This window comes from Semicossyphus pulcher, unplaced genomic scaffold (genome assembly GCF_022749685.1).
Source record: "Semicossyphus pulcher isolate SPU_LCO1_2020_fin unplaced genomic scaffold, fSemPul1.0.p SCAF_5, whole genome shotgun sequence".
NCBI classification, from domain to species: domain Eukaryota; kingdom Metazoa; phylum Chordata; class Actinopteri; order Labriformes; family Labridae; genus Semicossyphus; species Semicossyphus pulcher.
The window spans coordinates 3,935,690-3,961,224 of NW_027211726.1; the positions used below are offsets into that span (position 1 = coordinate 3,935,690).

Genomic DNA, 25,535 nt, shown 5'->3' on the forward strand with positions numbered 1-25,535 from the left:
TTTTTTTTTTATCGTGTAGTCATGAAGTCTCATTTCTTTATAAGGTGTTTCTCACAAACAAGGTAACAAGAACAAATACAGACAAAACAAGAAGCAAATAGCTTAAACCCAACAGGACAATAGTGAATCATTTGTGCATGTCAGAAAGATAAGAAAACATAAACGCAATTTGTTGGTTTGGTATCTGTTAATAATTATTTGGAGTAGATGTCTTTGCCGGTTCCAAGACCTTAGAGCCCAAACCCCTGCCCTTGAAGCATGAATCCCTGTCCCGTGATCCTCCAGGCCCACATTTTATTATGATCAAATGGATCTGTGCTTGATTCCAAACAAAGGTTGGGTCTTTTTGTTCCCAAGATGGCCTCATCCTGGCATCCAGTAAGGAATTTGGGAGCTATATTCGTAATCAGGATGTCTTTCAACTCCCATATAAAACAGATTTCCAGGACAGCCTTTTTTCACCTATGTAATATTGTAGAAATCACTGACTCAAAAAGATACAAAGCTCTTAATGGTCAGGCACATCTCAAAGAACTCATCTATTACCACTATTGAACATTGCGCTCTTAGGATGCAGGCCTGCTTGTGGTACCCAAAGTCTCTAAGAGTAGTATGGGAGGTAGAGCCTTCAATTATCAGGCCCTTCTCCTTTGGAATAACCAGTCAGGGTCCGGGAGGCAGACACCCTCTCTACTTTTAAGAGTAAGACTTTTTCATAAAGCTTATAGTTAGGGCTGGCTCCGGCATGCCTTGGACATGCCCTTAGTTATGCTGCTGTCAGCTTGGACTGCTGGGGGAAGTGTGTATGTAAGTGAAACTTTAATCTGACATAATAAACGTTCAGCAGTAAACCTGCTTATTTAGTAGAAATTCTACCCAACCTATCTTCTGGGACATGCCCCCGGTTGGGCATTTAATATCTTGGGCAAAAAACAAGCTGGGTTTGGGTTTTTAGTTTTCCTGTCAGAAATCGGCCATTTTGGACTCCTGATGCAAAAAAAGTCAATTTATTTTCAATTTCTTTGCCAAGTGTTTTTGCACGATTTTGAAGGCTACTTTAACCTGGATCCGTTTGGTTCCTTGGTCTGTTACTTAGTTATTTTATTTCTCTTAAAAATTGCTCCCCTATTCCGGGGGTATTTGGCCATGTAGTTTGAAGGAGTTAGGGAAATACACCTCCTAACATCAAAAGCTACCTGGTAATTGGTGTTTATATTCTCTTTAAGTGAAGGCCTGTGACCTCTGTTTAGTTTATGAAACACCAGCATTAGAGTGCGCAGCAGGTTTAATCTGCTGTAAAAATAAACCTGATCAAATGAAGTGAAACTCCCTCAGACTTTCACGCAGGGTAGACTTAACAGATTAAATCTAGGGAGTGGCGGCGAATGGCTCTGTTTTGTACCGTGAGGGATTTAAACGGTCTAAGCTGAGTATTGACAGTAGATCCACCATCTGCTCCGCTTTCATTGCTGTACACCTGCTTTATAGGGAAATGTGGTCCCTTGGTAGGTGTGAATTACCAGACTGAAGCATGATTGGAAAGAGTTTAATGTCTGAACCCTTGAGGGCTCAGACATCATGACTTTTCACAGCTTTGACCTCCTCTACTAACTCATTGTAAAGTATTCAATGGTGATAAAGTGAGTTTTTGCCCTACATAATTTTTCTCCGGTCCATTCCATTAGGAAATCCATCCCCTAAAACAATTAAAAAATTCCCAGTCCAGTTTTGTGTTAAAGTGCCTTTAAAAGTTTACCTAAAGCTAATGAGGCTGCAGCTGTCACACTTGGGCACTGACTTTGAAGTTGAGTGTTATCTAACCTGTTTGTTGCATGTTTCCCCCATCTCTAACTTTCTCAAACCACAAGAGCAAAAGTTAGGAATTGACAAAACAGTTTGTAAATCTGCTCCAACGCTAGCTGCTAATGTTAGCATGTCTTGCTAACTAGCTAAAAGGTTAACAAACATTGCTACAAAAACAAGCTATTTGGGGGTTACAATGATTTTCATAAAAGCCCACTCGCAAATCGCACATCGATTATGTTAATAATTCACAGCTTTGTGAACGCCAGTCTGGGATGGATTATAGTTTTGGCTAACATTCGTAGCTTTGTCCTGCTTGGATTTGTGAAAGTTTCACTCCAGCCAATGTTATTCAAGATAATGGTATGTTTAGCAAACCCATTAATGATTAATGTACACTACCAGTCAAAAGTTTAGACACATTTTCTCATACAAGTGAATGGGAAAGTGTGTCCAAACTTTTGACTGGTAGTGTATGTTTATTCAACAAACAGCATTACGTAGGAACAAACAGCAGTTCTTCCAGCGACATAACTTCAGCCTAAATCTTTTAGCATTTTTGCATGTAGACATCAAGGACATGATTAAGTCCCTTTTATAGAAGTCTCCTTTTTTAAATGAGTCTGCTAAAAACATAAAAAATTAGCCATTTGGGGTTTTTGAGCTAGCTTAATTTGTTAGTTTTAATAGCAAGCTAGCTAACTTTACAACTGTTACAGGATCTGTTTCAAATATTAGTAAGAGTTTCAGATGTTTAATCTCTTATCTTTGTAAACTGCATGACTTGCCTCATGAGGAGAAGAAGCTTGAGAGACATAGCAACCAAGCTAACATGAAGCTAAGTAATGGCTGACCTTTGGATGGCTGCTGTGGACCCAGGTGTAAGCTTAGATAAAATTACAACACACTGATACGACAAAAACAACAACAACAAAAAAAAAAAGTTGTAAGTGCATTTGACGTGATTGAGATGACATAATCACTGTCAGACAACCTGCTCAGCCACTGCTTTCATCAGTGCATCGATTCTTTATCACAGGACAAGTATAGAGCAGCATTAACAGTAAGCTCTCTTGGCAGGCTTCTGATCTTTAAAATAAAGCAACTTAATTCTTCTGCTGACGTGCTGAGGCCTAACTTCAGCCTCCTGCCTGGACATTGGCACTGTCAGCCAAAGCTCAACAGGTGATTTGGATTTTGCAATCTGGCTCGAGGAGCTTTGGAGAGCTCTTGCACAACGAACATCCATTTAATGTAAAATGGCTCCTTAAAGCAAGATAATGTAGCTTTTAAATGAAGTAAAGACACAATGTTTCTAGATTTATGAACAATAAATCGTTTATTTCACTACTCGGGAGTTTTGCTGCCTGAATTGGACTGTTGGCTATGCCACCAGGAGCAATTTGGGGTTCAGTGTCTTGGACGCCCAAGGACACTTCAACATATAGACTGAGGTAGCAGGGGATCGAACCACCAACTGTCCGATTAAGAGACACTCTACCACTGAGCCACAGCTGTCTGCGAGTTCAAGGTGTTGACTCGGCCTCCAAATTCCCCAGACCTCAATCCAATCGAGCATCTGTGGGATGTGCTGCACAAACAAGTCCGATCCATGGAGGCCCCACCTCACAACTTACAGGACTTAAAGGATAAGTTGTGGTGCCATTTACCTCAGCACACCTTCAGAGGTCTAGTGGAGTCCATGCCTCGACGAGTTTCCATTGAAACCAAAATCTTATTTTGTTCAGGCAATGGGTTTTCTTCAGCTCCAAAAGCTTTGGGTGTTTTGGAGCTGAAGTATAAATTGCATTTTGGATGCACCTAGGTTGAATCTTACTATATTTTACTTGATCTTCTGTCTATCATCCAGATCTTTCTTCTTTTAGAACAGGGATTTTCTCTTCAGCCTACACATAACAAAGAGTCTGCATTTATTGGATTAGCAGTTTACACCCCGTGGCTCTAGAGTCAAACGTTTCCTCGACACAATCTAATCTTTAACCTACAAGCAGGTTTAGACCAGAGTTCAGCAAAGGGAATCCTTTGATTTTAGGCGATGTAAGGAGGATTTGGCAGCCACGTAAAGCAGACTGAGTCAATACAGGGAATGGAAAATAAGTGTTTAAGTATTAAGGGTTTTGGCCCGTCTTTGACAAATCTATTCCCGGTAAAGAAGGTTTAATCCAGACACCCTAATAGGCATCTTGATTGGCAGAGTGGATACTTGTAAAAGAAGCACAGGGAGTTCAGATCATCAGTCAGCCACAAGAATGAAGAAAATGAACCAAACAATGGAAAGAAGAACTGCAAGATAACTGCATGTTCAAAAAAATACATTAACTTCAGTGATATTATTCAATTTTTTGAAACCATTTATGTTAGCAGGGATCCACTGAGACTGTGATCTCTTTTCCAGGGCCTGACAATAAAAGTCAAAACTAAATAAAATATGCACATTTAACAGTAAAACATGAACGTATACATTCATAAACACAAGATATAGTTTAAAAACAATTTTGCATTATGTGTGAAGCAATACTGAAGGCAGGCTTCCCCAATACCATCCTAAACCTTGGTATTTTTAGTTGACCCCATTTTGAGACCTGTTTGTTTGGCCTGAGATGTTTTTAGACAAGATACCAGTCAAGCACGGAGGGAGTTCACCAATTAGTGCTCTAAAAATAAACAAAATGCTGCATTGCTTCCTTCAATGTTTCTAGAAAGTCCAGCCAAAAGAACAATAGGTCACAATTGGGAGTTTGGAATCAGCTGTAATAAAGGTTTAAAGACAGAGGCTGTTGCAAGTTTAGAGTGTCTCCATAGTCCAGGACCAGCAATACTGCAGCCTCTGCACAATCCTTTGTTCACAAGCAGGACTTATTCCTGTTAAAAAACAGGTTGAGGTCATTTTAATTCAAGCTAAAAGGCAGATTGTGATATAGCAAGCTACTGAAGTACTTGTTCTGTTGGACAAGTTTAATGTCTTCATTGTGTAATTTGGACAAGGTAGCATCAATGGGGCCGATGTTCAGTCTTGATGTATGTACATGTTTTTCTGTTCAGCACCAGTTTAAGAGTTCAGCACCAGTATAAGACCAGCCAGAGCTTGTTGGTTAGAGATAAAAAAAACAGTCTGTGAATGCTAAAGAGCTCATCTGTTTGTAAGCATAGATGTCTATAGTATTGTGTCATCAACATAAAGATGAATTTTATAATTTTGCGCCAATGTCGTTTGTACACAATGTAAACAGAAGTGGCCCCAGAATAGAACCCTGGGGTACTCCTTTGCTGATCACCCAAAGCTGATCACCCACAACCTTTTGCTGCTATTGTTTGAGTTCTAATTGTGGAACCGAATACAAGCAGTATAACCTAAAACATTTGATGAGGGTCTGTTAAATAAAATGGAGTGGTCAACTGCATCAAAAGTCTCTGATATATCAATGAAGAAGACTTTGCATTTTGGGCCTTCGTCAATTGTCCTCTTGGGGGAAGCAAAAAAGAGTTATGGGCACAATACTGACAGAAAATTACCGGTTTGTTGGAAAACTTGTTTACTAGCAAATAAAGAGCAACTTTATCTTCAACTTTGAGTGTTGTCTGGCCATATGATGAACATATGTCCAATATGCAACCTTATTTTAGCTCTATTTCATTCTCTATCAATTCTTGAGATGTAGCTCCTCAGCTACTAAATGCTAATATGTTCACCAGCTGGTCTGTAACTGTCTGCCAAATGTTAGGGTTGGCCGATATGCTTAGCTGAACAGCCAATCAGAGGGATTTCTCTGACAAGTCTCCCCCCATAAAGCCGTAGACAAGGGCCGACTTGTGCCAACGGTGCCAGACACGCCGCAAAAAATAGTGCCACAGATGTTCACTGGAGGACCAACATCGGCCAATGGCCAATTGTCGGCCTGTTTTTGTAAGAGCCCTCAGAAGGCCCTGTCTCTGTGCCTAGACAGGCGGCATTCATTGAGCAGTATCGTCTCAAATTTTAACCACTTGTCGCCAACCAAGTCAACGCACTTCGCTCTAGACAACCTCAGTCTGCCATGCAACAAGTTGAACACATCAAGGTGGATGTGTCGGACAAAAACGCTGCTTAGTGCTGTAAATTCAAAAATATTTTCCATAGATTAGTTACATTAATTAATACAATTTTAACAGGGTACTTAAAATCTGTAAACTATCACTCTTTAAAAGTAACTGTCCCAACACTGGTTCCCAAAACACCCATATTACTGTTAGAAGAAGACCTTTCTTAACTGCAAACATCAAGGTTCGAAAATATTTTGGTTCTATAACAGAGTTTATTTGCATGACTTTACTCAAGCAAAGGTCATTTTAAGAACAAAGAAAATCCATGTACGCCAATGTAATACTCACCATTTAGGCATCAAAAGTCATCCCTTCAAACTGAGGGCTTTCATGAGGATGGTGGCCTCACTTCACCTGCCAGTTTTCAAAACAAGGGCAGAGATAACATGCTGCATCCCCATAATCCCATTACCGGCTGTACAAAGACTGTCTGCAGGGGAATGCCCTCCTCACGACACCATCTCTCAGTGGTGAGCGTTACAGTGATGATAACAGAGTCTACCACCAGTATTTTGTGGATAACCTGAAAGAGAAATTTAAGTTGAAAGCAAACCTGGGTGAAGAAAGAAAAGGCAAATATAACAACTGTTTGCTTTGGTCCAAAGTTAATCCACTTTAAACCACATGGTGGGGGGGGGGATTTAACATAGCAGTGCAACTGAGGTCAACTCAGGTGAACTGTCCAGACCAGGGAACGCAAGTTAAACTGGATCTCAAACAGTGATTACACCATTTTAAGTGACCCCAACAAGTGCTGGAGTTGGTAAATTGTGGAGAAATATACTCAGATTAGTTCCTTAGTCATCAAACAAGGTCTCAAAATGAAAGCTTACAAAAAAGTTGCATACATCAGTTTGTTGCATGCAATTTTAAGACAGTTGCAGGTCTAAAACCTTACACAATTTGAAGGGAATGAATAACATCTGAAAAGTGATGCAACTAGTTCAACTCACCATTTTCCTCTCTGATCGGACTGCTGTTTGTTGGACTGTCACTGTAATTGGTCCAGTGACTGGTTTAATTGACTAACTGGTCTGATAAAGTTACTCTGCATCACGTTCCCATAATCCCACAGTGTACTCGCTAACCCCGGAAATGTTCGGGTTTCCAGCATTAAGATGAACCTGATTAGCATAGACATACGTGTCAGCGAGGAATTTCCTTTTAGGTGGAGGGAGATCTGCAGCGACGTCAGTTCCTCTCCTGTAAGCCTTTTCTTTTTATGGATGCTGCTGTAATCGTGAGTTCAGGTGGAGGTCAGCGATCAGCTTGTGCCGAAATTCCGACTCATCTGCCAATACTCACTTATTACTGCAGCCCGGAGGTGGACGAGAGGAGGAGGAGGACGTGGGAGCACACGAGTTCAGTGTTGTATTTAAATTGATTTTACGGTCCTCCTTATTCTATACAAAACCTTTAATGAGCTCGGACCGAGCTACATCGCTAACTTCTTTGTTAACATTTAGCTTAAAGAACACGGTGGTCATCATCTGCTGGTTCATTTCAGGTTACAAGGCACAGTGGAGAGAATCAGCATGTAGTGTAACAATTGTTGCAGTGTCTATTTTCATGTGCAGCACTGTGCATGTATATTCCTTGTTGTAATGTAATTAATTACAAATTAATTAATACTATACTTATTACTTTATTTATTATTATTACCTTTCAGCATTCAGTGATCCAAACTCTACTTGGCACAAGAGCACAATGAACTGTAGGTAAATGCAGTTTATTTGCCTTTAATTGATGAATTTCTGTACTGCACTTGGGGGTGTTTCCTGCACTGAAACACACTGTATCTGGATTTATTTTTTTAAAGCTTATTTCTTACCTGATATTTTTAATTGTCTTTCATGTTTTTTATATTCTTCTACTGCAAGTGTTCACTTTGCCATTTGTGTAAAAACAGAACATGTTTATGTGCATCCATGCAAAGAGGTTTAATATAATTATTTTTAAAAAAGTATAGTACATATTTGTGAAATCTATTTAAAATCCAAAAGGGCACATATATTAATAAAGGAAAACGTCTGATAGAGTTTAGTTATATAGGAGGTAACCTAAAACTGCATAACATAAATATGCTATGTAACAAAATGATATATAGCATGTAGCTATAGTAATGTATATCTAATATAAACAGCATGTTTTGCTCCCTGTACTTTTATTTTTATATTACTTAAGTTAAATAATAGGGACACTGCTCTTGGTTGCGTACAGACAGTCGATCTTGTATTAAGAAATGCAATAAAATAAAATCAGACATTTTTTATAGATGTATAAAAAAGGATTTTATTGACCTTTAATGAGACGACTGCTTTACTGACTGCAGTCACATCTAAAACTGAGAAATAAAAATACAAATAAAACATAACAAAAGATAAATAAGAAGAGTAGGTGCTCATTTATAACGGAAATGTTTCTGACCTTTTCTAACACTTTCAGTGTTTTTCTAAGTGTTCAGCTAACTTAGACATTGAGAGTTGAATTCAGTATGTTTCTTATATTAATACTGACAAACAAATGAAATGAAGGCTTTTAAAATGAAATTCAGACTCCCTCCTCGCAGCTCAGCGAGTTCTGTATATTCGGATCTTGCGGCTGAGGTTTCGAGCCAGCCGGTCGACGGCGCTGCTGATGTGTCCCAGCTCCTTCCTTGACGTCAGACCGTCGATGTTTCCGCTGTACCAGAGCACCCATCCAGCCAGAGACATCAGCACAAACAGAGCTCCTGCACAGAGACCAGTCATTCGTGTGTTAAACATTTAAAAATATTCTATTATGTTGGTGGTCAATGTGAAGGAAATGTATTATTGTTTCCTTCATGTTATGTTTATTTATGTAATTTTAGGTACCATAACTAGCTTAAAAAAGTTTCTGACTTCCTTCCTCACTATCTGACCTATCATCAGGTGTTTCCTGCGTTTCAAATGAAAAGCAGTAAATGTATATACACACTTGTTTAAGTGATGTGATACAGTTACATTAAGTTTTGTGTGTGTTTTCTGGTTTTCTTTAACATTTGTTCTAGACATTTTGTCAGAATGAAGCAAAACATGTATTAATCCCTGTACAGATAATTACAAGCTGAGAATGGGAGAAATCTTTCATACCAGTATAGACCAGTAGATCTCCAAAGTCCTGTCCTTTGACCTCCAGGGGGGCAAAGACTCCCACCAGCAGAGCAGCTCCTCCCAGTAAATCCATCAACACAGCAAAGGCCAGAGCCAGTTTGCAGTGGGAGAGGCCATCACACAGGCCCATGATGATGCTGTGAGAGAGGGAGGACAGACTGTAAGGAGCAGTAGGTACAAAAAAAAAAAACACATAAAAACTGAAGCTTTCTGCTACTACAGGAGACGGAAATAAGCTGATCAACACATTTAAAATGGGCCAAAATGCTGTTATTGAGAGTATGACTGTATTCGATCAGCTCAATCTATGAAAATTGTAAAGAAACCTGCCCTGAGGTGGAAATACATGTTTTATTGTCCATCATTTCTAAATGTGTTTTAACCGCTCTACCTAGTGTTAACAATTTCTACAAAAATAGGAGTGCAAAGTAAAGCACATGATCAGGGAAAGGACGGATTTGAAAAAGAAAAGCCCCCTTGATAAATAAAACAGCAGTCGAGGGCTTTAAAAAAAGGTTGTTAATTCACAAACTTTACAAACGTAGTATGATTTCTCAATAACCTTCATTTTATCAGGTAAAAAAAAACTTTAATTAAAAATGAAAGAAAGCGTGATCTTAACATTTAAAATGAATTGAAAAGTATGTGTTCTGATACAGCTAACTGTCAGTAAGTTACATTTATAAGAAGTATGTTACGCTTTCTACGCTGCATGAAGACAACTCCTACAGAGAGCCCACACAGGTAAGACGGTTTTCCACCTGATGCAAAAATCAAACAGGGTATTTAATCTCACAGCATCAAACTTTAACTAAGACTTACTTGTTATTGTTGTTCGTCTAGCTGCATGAAGTGTTTATCAATCGTATTTTTCCGAGGCCTCTCCCGTTGACTTTTTCTTTACTTCCGCGTTTACCTTCTTCTTCGGCGTCGCCTACTCCGCGCACCTGCGCACACACCCTAAGATGACGTTTTTCCGGTCAGAGTTTTAGGCCCATTTAAGTAATTTCAAACCTCCAACCTTCTCGTGAAAGACAATTAGAAGCACGTTCGGCTGTGGTCTGTCTCATGTAAACAGATATGAGACTCCATGAAGTCAGAAAGATAGTTTATAAGGTGGCTACGCTTCCCAGACGGAACATTAACGGATTTTTAGCAAACGTCGTTGCTATGCGCATGCGCCTGGTGCACCTGTTGAAACCACTTATAATCAGGTAATTGCTCCTGAAAATGCGGTCGGTCGGCTGTAGCAGCAGCAGCTGAAGGTAGTTTCAAGCTGTATTACAGAAGTATAACCAAACACAGAACTACTGAAGACAAATAACCAGAACATTAAAGCTATTTCCTGTTTTCAGTCATGAATCCTCCAACCAGCAGAGACGATACAAGCCCGCCAGGTAACTGCAACATTTAAATGGCGTATTCAACATCGTGCTGCTAACGTACTAAATGATTCACTGTGTTTGGACGCAATACTTATTCAATGCCTTCTTTGTTTTTAGACTTGACTGTGTATGCAGGCTTCCTGCACTAAAGGAATTTGTGTTTTTACAATAGCTTAAATTGATTGAGAAGAAAAGATGGTGCTTTTCTGGACTTCAAAGTCACCAAAACCCTTACTCCTTTTAATTTCGTCTTTAAAGTCATTAAGAAGTCATCTATAATGGCTACTTTTTCTGTCCTAATGTCTGATTTAGTTCAGTACACTGTACATCTCGTTTCCTTTGTTATGACTATGTTGCTGGTGTTGCATTTAGTTGATTTACTAGCAAGCTTTTTGTTTCTTATTGTTTATTGTATGTAAAGTTCTAACTTTATAATAAGCTACTGTTAGAGCTGAAACAATCAGTAAGTCAACAGTAATTCATCTACAACACTTTTGGTATTGAGTTATTGTTTTAGTCAAAGATTTACCAAGCAAAAAAGCTTAACCTTTTCTGATTCCTGCTTCTCAAATGTGAGGTTTTTATTACTTTACTTTATTTATATCATTTCAAATGGATTTCTCTGTGTTTTTGGATTGTGGTAAACCAAAGTAGACATCACCCAAGGCTATGGGTGAGTAGTGACGGCCTTTTTCAGCAGATTTTGGACGTTTTACAAAGGAAGGAGTCCATTTAATTAGCTGTTAACAGTCTACACATGTGTGTGAAATGGCTCTTTAATGCTCTTTTAAGTCTTATGATCGTTGATGAGGTGGTCTTTATTTTGTGCTATGAAATTATTGCAAGAAACCCTGTTATATTTACTTAAAGTATTTCCTCTTTGTTGTCAGAGCACTACATGCCCCAGTCTTCATCTTCATCAGGAGGAGGAGGAGGAGGAGGTTTGTATCTGGATGCCTACGAGGTCTCTTTCCCTCTTGAGGAGAGCATTGAGAGACCGCCTGCATATCACCTGAACCAGGGCCAGCAGATGATGGATGGTACATCACATCTACTACACATGACCACTACAGTTATGATCTGTTTCAACCTAGTTTTATTTACATTTAAAGGCTTTATGGTGTGTTTCCTCTCATGCTTTCTTCCCTTCGTCGTCCTGTCTTTTACTTACGTTTATTTTCTTATCTCCTTCCTCTTCCGTTTCCTTGTCACCTCTTCTCATCTCTTATCTCCTCTTTCGCAGAGCCTGTGGTGCAGGAGCCTCCTCACTCTCAGTACAGCCCTTTCATCTTGGTCTCTAACCTGCGGGCTCACCTGTACGTCGCTCTGGAGAAGAACGCGTGGCTGCAGAAGCGCATCGAGGAGCTGGAGGATGAGCGCAACTTCCTGCGCTGTCAACTGGACCGCTTCATCGTCAGCATGAGGAGTCCGGAGGGTAAGCAGGCTAATACAAATCTGGATTATGAAGGATTCGGTGTCGTATAAGATTAAAACTATTTGAGTTATAACCTATTTTGATCACATGCAATGTCAGAGTGGTGTGGAGATGCCCAGCGGGGTGTGAAGGTCCAGCCTTCCAGCTCTCCCACTCCTCCCTCCCCCATGACCACCCGGTCTGGAATGACCCTCAAACGCCTGCAGGTAGCAGGACCTCGAACCCGCCGCAGCACCGCCCTCCCTGGTGAGGAAAATGCTAAATGCCGTTTCAAAAATCAAATGGAGACTTTCTTGATGCAGTTGTTTTGATCCTTTCTTTTGTGGCTGCAGTCAAACAGGAGTTTCATCTGGAGGAGGATAAATACTACACAGAGGACGAGTACGTGGAGGAAGAAGAGTTGGAGGAGGAAGATGAGGACTCGTCAGTTGAGAAGGGGTCAAAGAAGAAAGGCAGAGGGCGAGCCAATGGAGAGCCGAGGATGAAGATGAGGAGGATCTTCAGGATCACCCACGGCAGGGAGAGACAGAGAGGTGAGGGTCTGTGGGGTCCCACAAGGCTCCATCCTGGGCCCAATTCTAGTCTCAAATACTTCCATTAGCTAAAGTCATTTCTTTTGCTCTGACGACATTCAGCTCCTACTTTCATCAGGGTTTCCGTAAGACGTTTTGGGTCTTAAAGACACACCTTACTGAAACAGCAGAGGCCCAAAACAGCTAATGTCTCTGTATAACTCAATATATCTCATTTTCTGTACTTCACCCTCCATTTTCTCACCACTCTTCCTGCTCCCTCCCCAGTTAAAGACCCAGATGGGGTTTTGATTCGTTACAAGAAGATCCTGTCCACCTACCAGCGGGTGAGGAGCATGTCCAGAGCCTTTCAGATCCACGGAGTCGACAGAAACACGATGGCCTCCACCTCCCCCATCGCTGAGATGCTGCTGGTGGCTCCAGAGAAGGTATGAAACTAGAATAAGCTCGGTGATCATTTTAAAGCCAGGAATAGACATTGTTAATGTTCATCTATTCTCATACCATGTACATACTTGTGTTAAGTATATGATGCATGTTTATGTTTTTTGTTTTATAACAATACAAACTGAAAATAGAGTTTATACTGGAGTTCTTCTTCTGATTTGGGAGCAGATCTCAATTCTCAACGTGTTCTTGTGTCTCTTGCTTCACACTGTAATCTGCATGGTCTATTTCCTGGAATCTCAAAGACCCTCACTTGCGCTTTTCTCCGTTTACCTGCAGCCTTGTGGCATTTCTTAACAGTGGCTTGGATTGTGCATAATTTGCACTTTACTTTTGTTAAAAGAAATTAATAAATGTGATGATGGAAGCAATACAATTTGAATCTGTTTGAGAACATGATCACGGTGTCTTAAGCCTAGCAATGCTGTACATGCCGGCACATCCGTATATGCCATCGTTACATGAAAATAAATATGGCATGTTTTCACATAACCTAAGTTAAAGTAATGTTTATTATTTTGCCCAGTGAATATGTTAATATTGAAAAGTATTTTATGTCTGAATCTGCCATCGTAAAAGGCATATTAGTGTATTAAGTGCACAACAGGAGAGACCTGATGGTCTCTGTAATTATGGTACGAGCATTGTGCATCCTTTGCTACCAGTCTGTCACTATGGACTGTTTTGAAATTTACAGATGTTATCATACTGAACAAAATAATCACAATGCAGTTATTTATTCGTATTGTTGTGAGGCCTTATTGGTAGAAAGTAGAGTTATGTAACTGTTAACAAAAATATTTACAGATAAACACTTTTGAAGTTGGCCTCTTATGGTCATATCTTTCTGTCTTATCACTCACTGACTGAACCGTTCACATTCACAACCGTTCACATTAATCTTCTCTCCTGCAGGTCGCAGAGGTCGGGGAGTTCGAGGCGTCCAAGGAGAAGCTTTTGGATTACGCCCGGCGATGCTACAAGACGATGGACGAGCAGACACACGCCAACGTCCAGACCATGAAGAAGACTCACAAGCTGCTGCCGATCTCCTACAGGTTCAGAAACTGACTGAGGAGTAGAGGCTGGATGTGAGCGGAGGTTTCTACACTGAACATGTAGATGATGCACTTTTTGAACTTTGATTTTTAGTGCCTTACAGTAAGAAGAAGATGTGGGAAAGACTAATTGTAACTAAGTTTAATTAGTCTTTATTGTGCAGCTGTATTTGTTGGCTGGATCTTTTTGTTGTTTTGAAGATTTTCACTTCAGGTTTAAATTACTGAAGTTACTTTTTCTTTACCTCAGAGTTAAATGTTATTATAAATCTGCCAAAAGATTCAGAGCAGGTTTAACAGTATAAATTCATGTGGAATATTTTGCTCTGGGAATATTTACAGAGACGATTGTTTACTTAAATAACTGGCCTTTTGTTTGTATCACAAGAGAAAGAAATATTTATTTACTTTATTTATTTTTGAATCCGTATTTTGTTATTATATTTAGAATGATTATTTTGTAAAACATGAGTTAATGTTACTAAAAAAGATTTGTTTATTATAAATCTTGTGCCTAAGTTGTTCATTGGTTTGAATTGGCCTGATGGACATTTGTATTGATGAAGTTTTTTGACTTGTAAAAGAAAGCTTAAGTCTTCCTGCAACAAAAGTAAATATCTCTAAATGTTTAAGGTGTTGAGGGTTTTTCTTACAGTCTCAGCAAAGTTAAGAGATGTCTTAAGTTTGAAAGGTTAAAAAGAATCCAAGTAGAACATGAAAAATGCACCACTGCCTACATTTAAGCATTAATAACCCCCAGTCTAGACTTTGACTGCAGCAATATGGTTCAGTTTTATGAGTGACAATGATTCAGACAACTGATTTATTCACAGTGAAGCATCCTGAACACAGATTTTGCAGATCAAAGGATCATTTCCGGTCAAATCTGAAGGAAGACGTGAGACAAACAGGCGTTGCAATTATTGATATGAATAAGTCAGCTGTTTTTCAACATGAACGTGTTTTCATGCAACTTTACTTTTATTATATTAATGTTTACACAGTACAACCACTTTGATTAAATATAAAGCTAGACGCAGTTCAGAAGCAGTTCTTTTCTACCTACAGAGAGGCTGAGCACGTGTATGAGTCTGTCACTAATATAAAGCTAATATATTCACATAAATTTATGAAGTCTGAATTATTAACTTTGAACGACCATAATCAAATAAAATCAGAGATTTGATCATCCATTGATGTTGAGCAAAAACAATTCCTTATTCATGCATTAAATCATCATGAGTCATTCATCAATTAAATATATGATTTCTGCCCATTTTGCAAAGTGTTACTAAGGTATAATTTGTCACAGTGCTGCGTACTGCTATAAGTTTTTATCATGTACTTCATAGCAGCATGCAGACCACAGCGCCCTCCAGTGGAAGAACAGAGTAATGAGCATGCTGTGAAAATCTGCTGCGATACGTTGAGGTTTGTTTCTGATATATTTTTGAGACACTTAAGTCATTGTTTTTGAGACTAGATAATTCTTTTTTTTAAGTTTCTTGTTTTTTTGGTTACTGAGTCATTATTGATATATATATTTAACAGTTTCTGATTATTTGTTGAAGCTAACACTTTTTTTTTTTTTTTTTTAGAACATTTCTAATTGTTTTGATACTCTAAATAATTATTTTAGAAAGGTTTCTCTTTATTTTGAGATACTAAATCATAGAAAGCATTAAAATGTGTGAAAGACAACTTCGAAGCTGCCGACTACTCAAACCTTACTTCTTGTTGACAAAAATAATGCCGTTGAAATAAGTATTGTGATGTGTTTTGGATGTTAGAAAAAGTAGTTCAATCAATAGAAATGTGTTAAAACAGAGAAAACAGTTGTTTGTAGCATTTTGTGATCATTAAGAAGTCCATGAATAAAAGACAAATATGTTATTTTTGGTGTATATTGACCTTGATGAGCGTACTTCTATCATCTAGTCAATTATAATCATAATTCAGTTTGATAAATGAGGGCTTCAGAGCGTACCTTAAAAGTCTGATCAATAATCAGCTATTTTCATCAATCACAATAGCATCCAGCCGGAGCACAAGGTCAGCTAGGAAGATGTGCGTTTTATGATTCATAATGAGGGTCAGTGACATCAGGTTCAAAACCAAAAAGGCCAATTATGGAACCTATTTTCTTAAATGACTTCATTGTGTCTCAAAATGGAAATAAAGACAGCAGGATGAGAGGACGTGAAACATCACAGTGCTGCTGCTATCATGTATCAGGACCAGGGTCAAGGTCAAAGGTCAGTGGAAGGTGCACGTGCAAGGTGACTTGTTTATTACACGTTAGGGAGTTTGGGTTCATTTTCACACCAGGAAAAAAAGCAATTAACTCCTGCAGCGTCAAAAGTTTTCAAAACATTGGTCTCTCCGATTTCTAGCTAATTAAGATAATGGGACTTATAGGGACATATAAAATCAGTAATGTAACCTTAAAAAGACTTTCACAAGCAAAACTTTCACAAGCATATGCAATAATAAAGCAGCTTTTGCAATGTTTAAAAAATTAAGATATATCTCCATAGTTCTTTATCCATCTTATTTTAAACAAAAGAAAAAATCTAAAAGTATTTATTTAATTTTACATTTTTATTAAGTTCTCTTTTGTATATGTATTACGTGCAAAATATTTTAAATGACGGAAAAATATAATTGATCGTTGATATTTAGCGATTACGACAAGGCAGATGTGAAATCAATTTCCCGTCATACCCTGCGAACTTGGGACGAGGGGGACGTAACACAAAACTCATTTTACCCTTTCACCTTTCAAAGCTGTCCAATCACAATGGTAGTTATACAGGAAGTAGTAAAACCATCCTCTATGACAGACAGCAAATTTCAACGAATAGGAGAACGTGAGTGGTCACAATGGACCAATCACAGGCGAGGTGGGTGGGACTACTGTCCAACAGGGCATCGGAGGAGGAGGTGTTCCTGGTAGCCATCTTGGATGTGCGGAGTGATTGTTTAGCGAGAAGAATTGACATTTTTTTTAAAGAAAATAACCTTTACACAAATACTTAGAAGATTTATCGGAGTCGGGCGACTGAGGAAAGAAATCGTATCACGGAAAAATCCAGGTAAATTTGTTTGAGACCCAAAGGTGATGCATTTACGTGCCTTCCCCCCTTTCTCTCTTTGCCTCTCTCCCCTTTCCAAATTGTGTCTCCCACATCAAACAGCACAGCCGGTGGGAAGCTGCAGCTATGTGCTCTGACATCCGACCAACTTGTAGTCTGTGTGTTAGCTCTTACAACGGAAAAGCACAACTTGTTCTGCACAGCCGCCATTCGTAACTTGAGTTTGGAGTTTGTTTTGAAGTGTATGTGCTCGGATGTTGGTGACCCACAGGCGACTGGTGGACTAATGATGCCCGCATTGTTTATAAACATCCCGGGCTAACTATCTTTATCCCTCGGTACAGACACACCGCATGGTCATTTTGTTTAGCTAGTTCCGGGACCTAAGTCTAGTCCTAAAATGTGTTTATAAAATGCTGGAGAAACATACAGTGAAAGTCCCTGCAGTTGGTCCAAACTCCTCTGGTCATTGTGAGTGTGTGTTAGCACGATAACGGGGGCCTATGTCCAGATGTGTGCACCTGTTTGGAAAAGTAATGCTAATGCTAATTATTGCCTGTTAAAGTCGTGTTACTTGCAGCTGAGCTCATTGTCTGGCTTTGATTTGCACAGTTCTGGCTCAATTTAGCTGTGAAAACATGTAAAGTAATATTTTATCAGGACGAATAAAAACGTAAGTAAGAAAACCCAGACATTGCAAAGACGCAAACACAAAGTGTACGGGTGTATGCAGAACGTAGTCCAAATTACTCGGCTCATTAGGGCACCTTAAATTGACCCAAATTAATTATAAGGTTGGCAGTGTTATATATTTTTCTTAACAACAAACTCAACTAGTAACTGATCATATTAGGCAGTACTAGATTGTCACAAATGGAACTACGGTGGCCCTGAGAGCTCAAACACTACAACTGGGATTCTATAAAAAATTCACAGCATGTGCATTTGCTTGTCTAAGGTTTAAAATTTTGTTTTATTAGTGATTTAGTTCTACCATATTATGGCATAATATTTAATGTAATAAAGCATTTCAACCCGGAAAAAAACCCTTTCCTTCAAGGGCCATTGTAATATAATAATAATTGTTGTCATACTGTTGTAACCCTAACCGTAACTTAAGACAACACTTAGACGAGACAACAAAATACATAATTTTCACTTCTCATGGATAACTGACTTTAATTACTACATAAGTCACTTTTTTTGATTGTTTTTTTTCCCTTTAACCTATTTTTTCTTAATGATACCTGTGTTGTCAAATTGGTCAAAATGTTGTCTTAATTTGGTTGTGTTTTTATCTTTTTATATTTTGTCTCTCAGGACCACTGTAGATTTATCTGGCATGCACTTTCAGTTAGGGGTGGGACAAAAGATCGCTATCACAATATAGGCCTATCGCCGTCAATATAATTATCAATACAATTATCATATCGCTGGCGCCAAATATAGATATTTAAATTTAAAAAAAAATCAGCACTCTAAACAGATCTCTCTGCCAATTTGAGTCACTGCGTCATTGTATTGATAAGGATTTCCCATTCAATTAGTTTCCGATTCACAAGTCCTAATCTGATTCGATTTGTTAGGGGTATTTTAGTTACAATATTAATGCACCTCTAACCTGGTGCATTATCATCATTTTTAATGTTTACAATAAGAATTGACCCCAAAGAAGTTACATCATGTACTTTTTATTTACATGACAAACACACAGCTGTCCACACAATATTAACAATTTTATGATTTAGACAACTTTCCAGTTTCATATTTTTAGTCTGAACATCTGGCTCATGGTTTTGATTAAACAAACTGGGCTTCAACTTGTGCGAGATTTGGGCACGAGATCTCACAGTGCGAAGAACAAAACCATACGAGACCATAAGAGATGGGGGGGAAAGGAATATAGTATAACATGCCGAAAATACACCCGCGGTCAAAGCCGACGCTAACAGAGGGTAACATAAGATTCAGTGCAAAACTAACTTACATATTCATGGGCGCACACGATAAAAAAGAGTCCATCGGCGATCACTGATGTCTCTGTAGTAGGTGCAGTAAACAAGTCCGGGCATGTCTCGCTCACTGCCATGAGTTGTGCTGCGTTCAGTAGCGCGCAGAAATGTGGGTAATCGGACACGTTTTTACACATATTTTTTAAGATCAATCTTCGATAATGGGTCATTCAAATGAGGATTGGAATCAGAAAAATCTATTTTTTTAAACCCAGCCCTATCATTGATTATCTGAATCCAATTGCAGTGAATAATACATTAATTCCTCACTTCACCTTTTTACGGGCATATTGTATTCTTCAGTTAATCAGATGTGGTGATGTATCATTCTATGATTGTCTTCCAATATATCAGTTATCGCAGAAACGCTGTATCGTGATATTATTATCATCATGGGCCAAGTATCGGATATCGTATCATGAGTTACGCTGCAATTCCCACCCCTAGTCTCAGGCCATGTCTACACGTAAACAGGTATTTTTGAAAACTGCCTCCTTCGTTTGCGTTATAAAAAATCCCCGTCCAAACGAAAACGTTAAAACACAACAGATACACTGTCATGAAAAAGCCACATCAACAGGGGGTGATATAACCCGGTCAGGCAAAGAAGAGGAATCACGGCCAGTCAAAAGTCTGAAAAAATCTATCCTGACACCTTTGTTCCTCAATGTAGTCGACGAGTGTCTGTTCTATATATGTGTAAACATGTAAAAAGTCCTGTGAGGCATCACTGTTTTTTTCACGTCCATCATTTTGCAAGGAACGTCGCCTCTTTTGTGACGCCTCTCAAAGGAGACAACGGCGCACAGCCTGACGTCACGAGCCGGAAACGAAGTTTGTAAAAGTCTTCACCCTGGCTGGAGTTTTACAAAAGGTTTCAGTGACCTAAAACGGCGTTTGTGTGGACGAAAGGTCAAAACGCAGAGAAAAAGCTACATTTTGAAATATACTCGTGATCGTGTGGACATGACCTCACCTGCTGGTTTGAGAGGTACCATACTAAACTGCAGCAGAGCCCACCTTTATTAAATATATTATGTTCACCTTTTGATTATTTAAATGCCTTCGAGAGGTGTTGAGTCAACTTAGCATTGAGTCAATGCTAACTCAGGAGGATGTTGTTTTTTTTCAATCAATGCAGAATGCAATACATGCAAGAAACATACCTTTGTGTAACATTGAGGAGCATAAGTAGACATTTAAAAAGTCATATTGTTAGTTACCCTGTCACTGACTGACATATTTAAATACCTTCAGTATAATGAAGTGACATTCAGTCATGCAGGTTGTTCTTTACTCTTCTTGCTGCATTCGCTGGAATTTACACTCAGTCAGCAAAGTTAAAGATCTAAGCGCTCCCTTTTCCCTTCTCTCATCACAAGAAATAGTCTCCTGACATTTATTCCTGTTTACACTAAATAACTTGTGCTGAAAGAAAATAACCTCAAAATGTTCATGTGCTGGAATTTCTGGTTGATGCTCCGAAGAACAAAGTTTGGAATTATGAGGAGCTGCAACGGTTGATTCATGGCTCTATTTCGATCATCGATCCGTTGGTTTGAGTGATGTCTGGGTCCAGTTTGGTCCAGAAGATACGTCATGTTCTGATGTTCCCAGCAGCTCCATCTGTGTTTGACTGCACAAAAGGATTTATGAGCTTTTAACATCAACAATTATCATCAGGTTTTGGTCTAAGTCTTTATAAATGAGCCGTATCTGCACAGTGAAAGTGAATCATGATCACAACCTGTCCTCACCAAATCGGTACAGCTTCAGCATGTTGTGCTCAGGCAGAGGAAATGAGGCATTAAATGCAACATGTTCCAACTTGTAAAGATGTTTGTCGTAAAAAATGGTTAATGTGGAAACCATGAGCAGACAAAGACGCCGAAGAAGCAGGTAAACATTCGTTAACTTAACACTTAAAATGAGTACATGTTACAGATCATAGATTCATTAAACAGGTCTATAAGTATCCGAGGGAGGATGTTGATTCCTGCAGGGACAAGTCGAAGGAAACGAGCTGCACCTCTGGATCTGACAGGGACTCGTGTTTTTCCCAAAGGCAACTACTTGCTAATTGAGCTGGGCAATTAATCAACAACCTTTGATTCAAACGATGTGGGAGGAAAGATAATTGAGAAAGTAGTAACTGTTCCGTATTCTTGTTTTTAGGCACTGGTGCTCTTATTTTGCTTCGTCTTGTGTTATAAAATCCAGCACACCGCGTCCATTCATTTAAATGCACGTAGACTGCACACTGACGGCACCTTTTGGACGGGACAGGACAAAAACCGCCCGACTGTTTGGCAGTACGGCAAAAATATTTGCTTCTTGGTGCAGAACCTCCAAGTGAGGGTGCAATACAACATTTAATTAATACTTCTGTCTTTGTGGACGGCAAAAAACTAAGCTATTCTCTGCTGGCCTCACCTGATTTTAACATCCTGCTCTCGTCCACCAAAAAGATATAGGGTTTACCTTCCACCTTGTGCCCTTCTCGTGAATGCATCACTCTCAGTCAGGCTTTGGCCTGTTAAAGAGTGACGCTAACCAGGCCTGCACAATAAGAGAAAGCCCCGCGATGTGCATTTACATGATCGAATATTGCGATTAAAAAAAAATGTGATGAAAATGTTTATCTTCTGTTCTGCATGTTTAATATAACACCTGTGTTTCCAAAAAGCTGCACCAGTAAATTGACACCAGTTAATCTGGGTGTAGCTGAGAGCTGCTTGTTCTTCGTCTGATCGCATAAAAACCCTGCTGAATCACGGCCGTGATACCCTGGGCTCCACCCAGAAAGCATGGCCTGTTATTGTTGTTACATAAAATAATGAATCTTATTCATTCTGATCAATTCAGACTGTATTGCAAATGGTCGTGTTACCATATTGTAGGGCTGAACATTTAGGTGAAATGTAATCGAAATCGCAATACGGCCTACTGCAAGTTTCAAATCGCAGGAGGCGCAATATTTATTAAAGGTGAAATTTGTGTCAAAATACCGTTTTAATTCAAAAATTGTGGGGGCGCTGTTTAGCTCAGTCGGTAGAGCAGGCGCCCCATATACAGAGGCTACAGTCCTCATCGCGCTGATCGCAGGTTCGACTCCCGGTCTGCCGATCATTTGTGCATGTCATCCCCCACTCTCTACTCCCAACATTTCCTGTCTATCTTCAGCTGTCCTGTAAATAAAGCCAAAAAGGCCAAAAAAATAATCTTTAAAAAAAAATAATATATATTGTGTGCATGTTCTACATCCGACGCATCACACACAGACGTAAGTATCAAATGTCTTTGTTTGGCACAGACCCACGCAGAAAACAGGGTAACAGGGAAAACAGAATAATGATGTTAAAATAGATAATTTTACCCTGTTACCCTGTTCCCTTTAATATCGCAAATCATATCGAAATTGCAATACAATTGAAAATAATCGCAATTAGATTTTTTTTTTAAATCGTTCAGCCCTACCGTATTGATGAAATTGCAATTTATTGTGCAGCCCGTATGCTGCTGACACAGTCATTGTGTTGGATGATCGTGATTGCAATATTGACCTCATTAGTCCCAATTTAGATTTTTGCTTTTTAACTCATGAAAACTCCTTCAATCCAGTTTAAATCCATCAAAAATACAAACCAGAATAAGAATAATAACTTGTAGTGCACCTTTCATGGGACCCAAGGCCACTTTACAGAGTAAATAACGGAACAGACAACAGAACAAAACAAGCAAACAAATAAGGCAGAAAGAGATAAATGAAACGAGCACTGAGAACAGGGGAAGGTGGTGAGTTATAGTCCAAAGGCCGCGGTGAGCAGATGGGTATGGAGGGTGTTTTTGAAGATGGCCAGGGAGGCGGTGTTGCGGATCTCTGCAGGCAGAGATTTCCAGAGAGTGGGAACACTGACGGCTCGGCCCCCGACAGTTCGGTAATTTCAAAGGCCTTTATTCTTTTTGCGACAGAAAGCCGACACTTCTGTCTTTCTTTAACTCTTTTTTAATAATAATAATAAAGCGTCAACATATACTCGAAGAAAACAAATACTCATGTGTCTCAACGTCCCCAATTCCTCCTCAATACGTAAGTCTTCAGGTTTACCGTGTAACGTCTGCTCAGAGGCTGCAGACGGAAAGAGCAGTGTTTATTAATGTGCCTTAATGCTGTTAAACTAATAAATCCATAAACTAACATGTTTCTGTCTCTGTTTCCTGCAGTGAAAGAAGGCATGAAGACATCATCCTAGTCATTAGCCATGGCCGATAAAAGGAAACTTCAAGGTGAGATGTGTGTGTGTTTGTGTGTGTCATCAAACATCCGAGTTGATGTAAGTAAGCAGGAGGGTTTGTTGTGGTTTGATCAGCTGCCATGTGGGTGAGGTTTACCACTAATTATATAACAGAGGGAGAGTTATACAGTGTTTGATTTGTGCTGATTGGAAACTCCCCTGACGGCATCTTTGTGATAAACTCCGCCCGTCTGTCGCTCTGAGTCGGTTCAAACAAATGTTAAATCTCGATCACGCCCACCCCCGCTTCTGTGTTATATCATGTAATGTAAAAAAGAAAAGGGCCGTAACTACGGCTTGTAAACAAAAGTCACATGCACTCACAAGTATCTTGTTTGCTGAGTTGTGTAAGCTTCCATCCTGCCCGGTTCGAGGTTTTTGTCTCCGGAGGGAGTCAGAAATAAATCTGGTTTTGGTTTCTGTAGCTGCAGCTCAAACATGACGGATTAACCTGAGCTCTGTCTGTCTTTTCCTGCGTCTGTGTCGGGCTTTAAATCCTTAAAAGCGTTGCATTTTGGGTTGTTTCTGCAGACAAATTGGATTATATACTTCCCCTATTAAAATGCAACATAGTTAGTTAAGAAGTGGACAGAAACATGCTTTTGTTAGTGTGCTGCAGGGGAATCATCACATTTTCTTACCTGCTAAAACAACAGAGCTAAAGTACAAAAACCTGCGCTTTAAATCAGTGCACACTGAAAGGACTGCACCATTTGTTTTACTTGTTTTACTTGTTTTAGCCATTTTAATAGAAACACTCACAAGTGACCGTTTCTGAACCACATGCTAGAGGGCTGCATGATGGGTAATGTTCATTGTTGATCCCCCCAAGGTTTTAGGTTGGATCATGAGACTGAATAAAGAAATGACCGACATGCCAGCTCCCTAAAAGTGAAGCAAACCCTCTCTATCGCCCCCTGCTGACTGGCTGCAGTATAGCTCATAAAGCCCGCCCCCTCCATGTTAACAGATGGGACATGAGTCAAACTATAAAATCAAAATACACGCCAAATAAATTTTTCTCAAACATGGTTTCTGTCATTATAGTTAGTTCTTATCATGCTGATTTACGTCCAAGTGTTCATTTTCCTGACAAGTTTACTTTTAATTAGTTATTTGATGCTATAAAAAGGGGGTGTGGCCTCATGATTGACAGCTCTGTTGACAAATGGGGCTCCTGCAGCGTTCTGTTCCCGAGTAGCAGAGTAGAGGAGGAACGGCGAGAGGAGACGTAACTAACACTAACACTACAGTCAGTGAACTTTCCATAAGCGTGAATATCTGCTTCAGACCGACACAAGAAGCTGCTCTGCTGCAGACTGAGCCCACCTGAGGGCTCCAACACGCCAAGGAGACAAGGTAGAGGTGTGTGTCGGGTAGAGGAAGGACAGCGGCTCCACCAGCCGATCTCTACTGCACACACTGGATACAAATGTGCAAGATGGCAGCGCCCGCTCCGGGGGGGATTTTGGCTTCACTTTTGTACAACGAGAGGAGTCGTCCATCTTTATATACAGTCATTGGGTTGGATATTCACTCCTCCACTCCACTCTCCTATATAAAGGCTGCTGTTTGTTCTCTTTTTCCATTCTAGTTTGGTGAATGTGCCTCCATGCCTGTTGGCTGACATTTGTGCAAAAGTCTGCTGGTGCTGCCGCCACACTTTCACAGACAGCAGAGCACGCTTCAGACTCTGACTCCTCTGCTGCTCGTCTCCTTTCTCCGCTCAGAGCTTTTATTTTAAAAATTTAAACAGTCTGACTGTCGGTGAAGCCGACTGATTACTGGAACAGCTTGCAGGACTCTGATGATGATGCATCCTAAGCTTTGTAACCAGACACAGACCTTTGTGTAAAGAGTGAAACCCTGCAGGCTCAGTCCCACACTAACCTCCCTCAGAGTCCTTTCACTTTCCTTTAAACTGACATGTATCAGCGCAGGATGAAAACACAGTCTCTGACAGGACTGATGATCCTCTGTCACCGTCACTCATCCCTTCACGTGTGCTCCTGTGACTTCTTCATCTAAACTGCTGTCATATTAAAAACATAGCACGCACACATGCATGTTTCCTCCCCTAAAATCTCCCCACTAAGAAGATCAAGCAGAAGCACCGACGCGGCTCTGTCAAAATGTAATGTATTATTACCGAGGAGGTAGACTTTCATCTAAAAATAACACCCGCAGCAGAATCTTAACATCCAGGCAGTTTAAGGTCAGACTCCAACTACAGTTTG

General features: G+C 39.7%; 3 protein-coding genes across 5 annotated transcripts in view; 2 read left to right on the forward strand and 1 right to left on the reverse strand.

Annotated features, from left to right (window-relative positions):
• Nucleotides 1–8,210: 8,210 nt before the first annotated feature.
• On the reverse strand, nucleotides 8,211–9,954 carry LOC138609505 (transmembrane protein 238-like). The gene is made up of 3 exons (XM_069682133.1): nucleotides 9,861–9,954; nucleotides 9,018–9,175; nucleotides 8,211–8,635 (listed from the first exon to the last, which is right to left on the reverse strand). The coding sequence occupies exons 2-3, from the start codon at nucleotides 9,166–9,168 to the stop codon at nucleotides 8,475–8,477; spliced, it is 312 nt and encodes a 103-aa protein (XP_069538234.1). The 5' UTR covers nucleotides 9,169–9,175; nucleotides 9,861–9,954; the 3' UTR covers nucleotides 8,211–8,474.
• A 441-nt stretch (nucleotides 9,955–10,395) lies between these two features.
• On the forward strand, nucleotides 10,396–13,909 carry LOC138609503 (coiled-coil domain-containing protein 106-like). Its single transcript, XM_069682131.1, has 7 exons — nucleotides 10,396–10,435; nucleotides 11,314–11,463; nucleotides 11,667–11,858; nucleotides 11,952–12,104; nucleotides 12,191–12,391; nucleotides 12,659–12,819; nucleotides 13,754–13,909. Exons 1-7 carry the CDS (start codon nucleotides 10,396–10,398, stop codon nucleotides 13,907–13,909), a joined length of 1,053 nt encoding a protein of 350 aa, XP_069538232.1.
• Nucleotides 13,910–16,864: 2,955 nt separating this feature from the next.
• The window catches only part of LOC138608950 (CCR4-NOT transcription complex subunit 3-like), a 36,360-nt gene continuing 27,689 nt past the window's right edge, over nucleotides 16,865–25,535 (forward strand). For all 3 annotated transcript variants that reach the window (XM_069681546.1, XM_069681548.1, XM_069681547.1), the window contains exons 1-2: nucleotides 16,865–16,991; nucleotides 23,228–23,290. In XM_069681546.1, coding sequence (XP_069537647.1) covers nucleotides 23,266–23,290 — 25 coding nt within the window. In that variant the 5' untranslated portion in view covers nucleotides 16,865–16,991; nucleotides 23,228–23,265. The remainder of the gene's footprint in view (nucleotides 16,992–23,227; nucleotides 23,291–25,535) is intronic.

Bases quoted from the DNA above. Each gene is read 5' to 3' on its own strand.
- LOC138609505 (XM_069682133.1), bottom strand. From the start codon at position 9,168: ATGGGCCTGTGTGATGGCCTCTCCCACTGCAAACTGGCTCTGGCCTTT. The intron at 8,636-9,017 runs GTATGAAAGATT...GTCTCTGTGCAG, and splicing joins AGATCTACTGGTCTATACTG to GAGCTCTGTTTGTGCTGATG.
- LOC138609503 (XM_069682131.1), top strand. From the start codon at position 10,396: ATGAATCCTCCAACCAGCAGAGACGATACAAGCCCGCCAG. The intron at 10,436-11,313 runs GTAACTGCAACA...CTTTGTTGTCAG, and splicing joins AGACGATACAAGCCCGCCAG to AGCACTACATGCCCCAGTCT. The intron at 11,464-11,666 runs GTACATCACATC...CCTCTTTCGCAG, and splicing joins GGGCCAGCAGATGATGGATG to AGCCTGTGGTGCAGGAGCCT.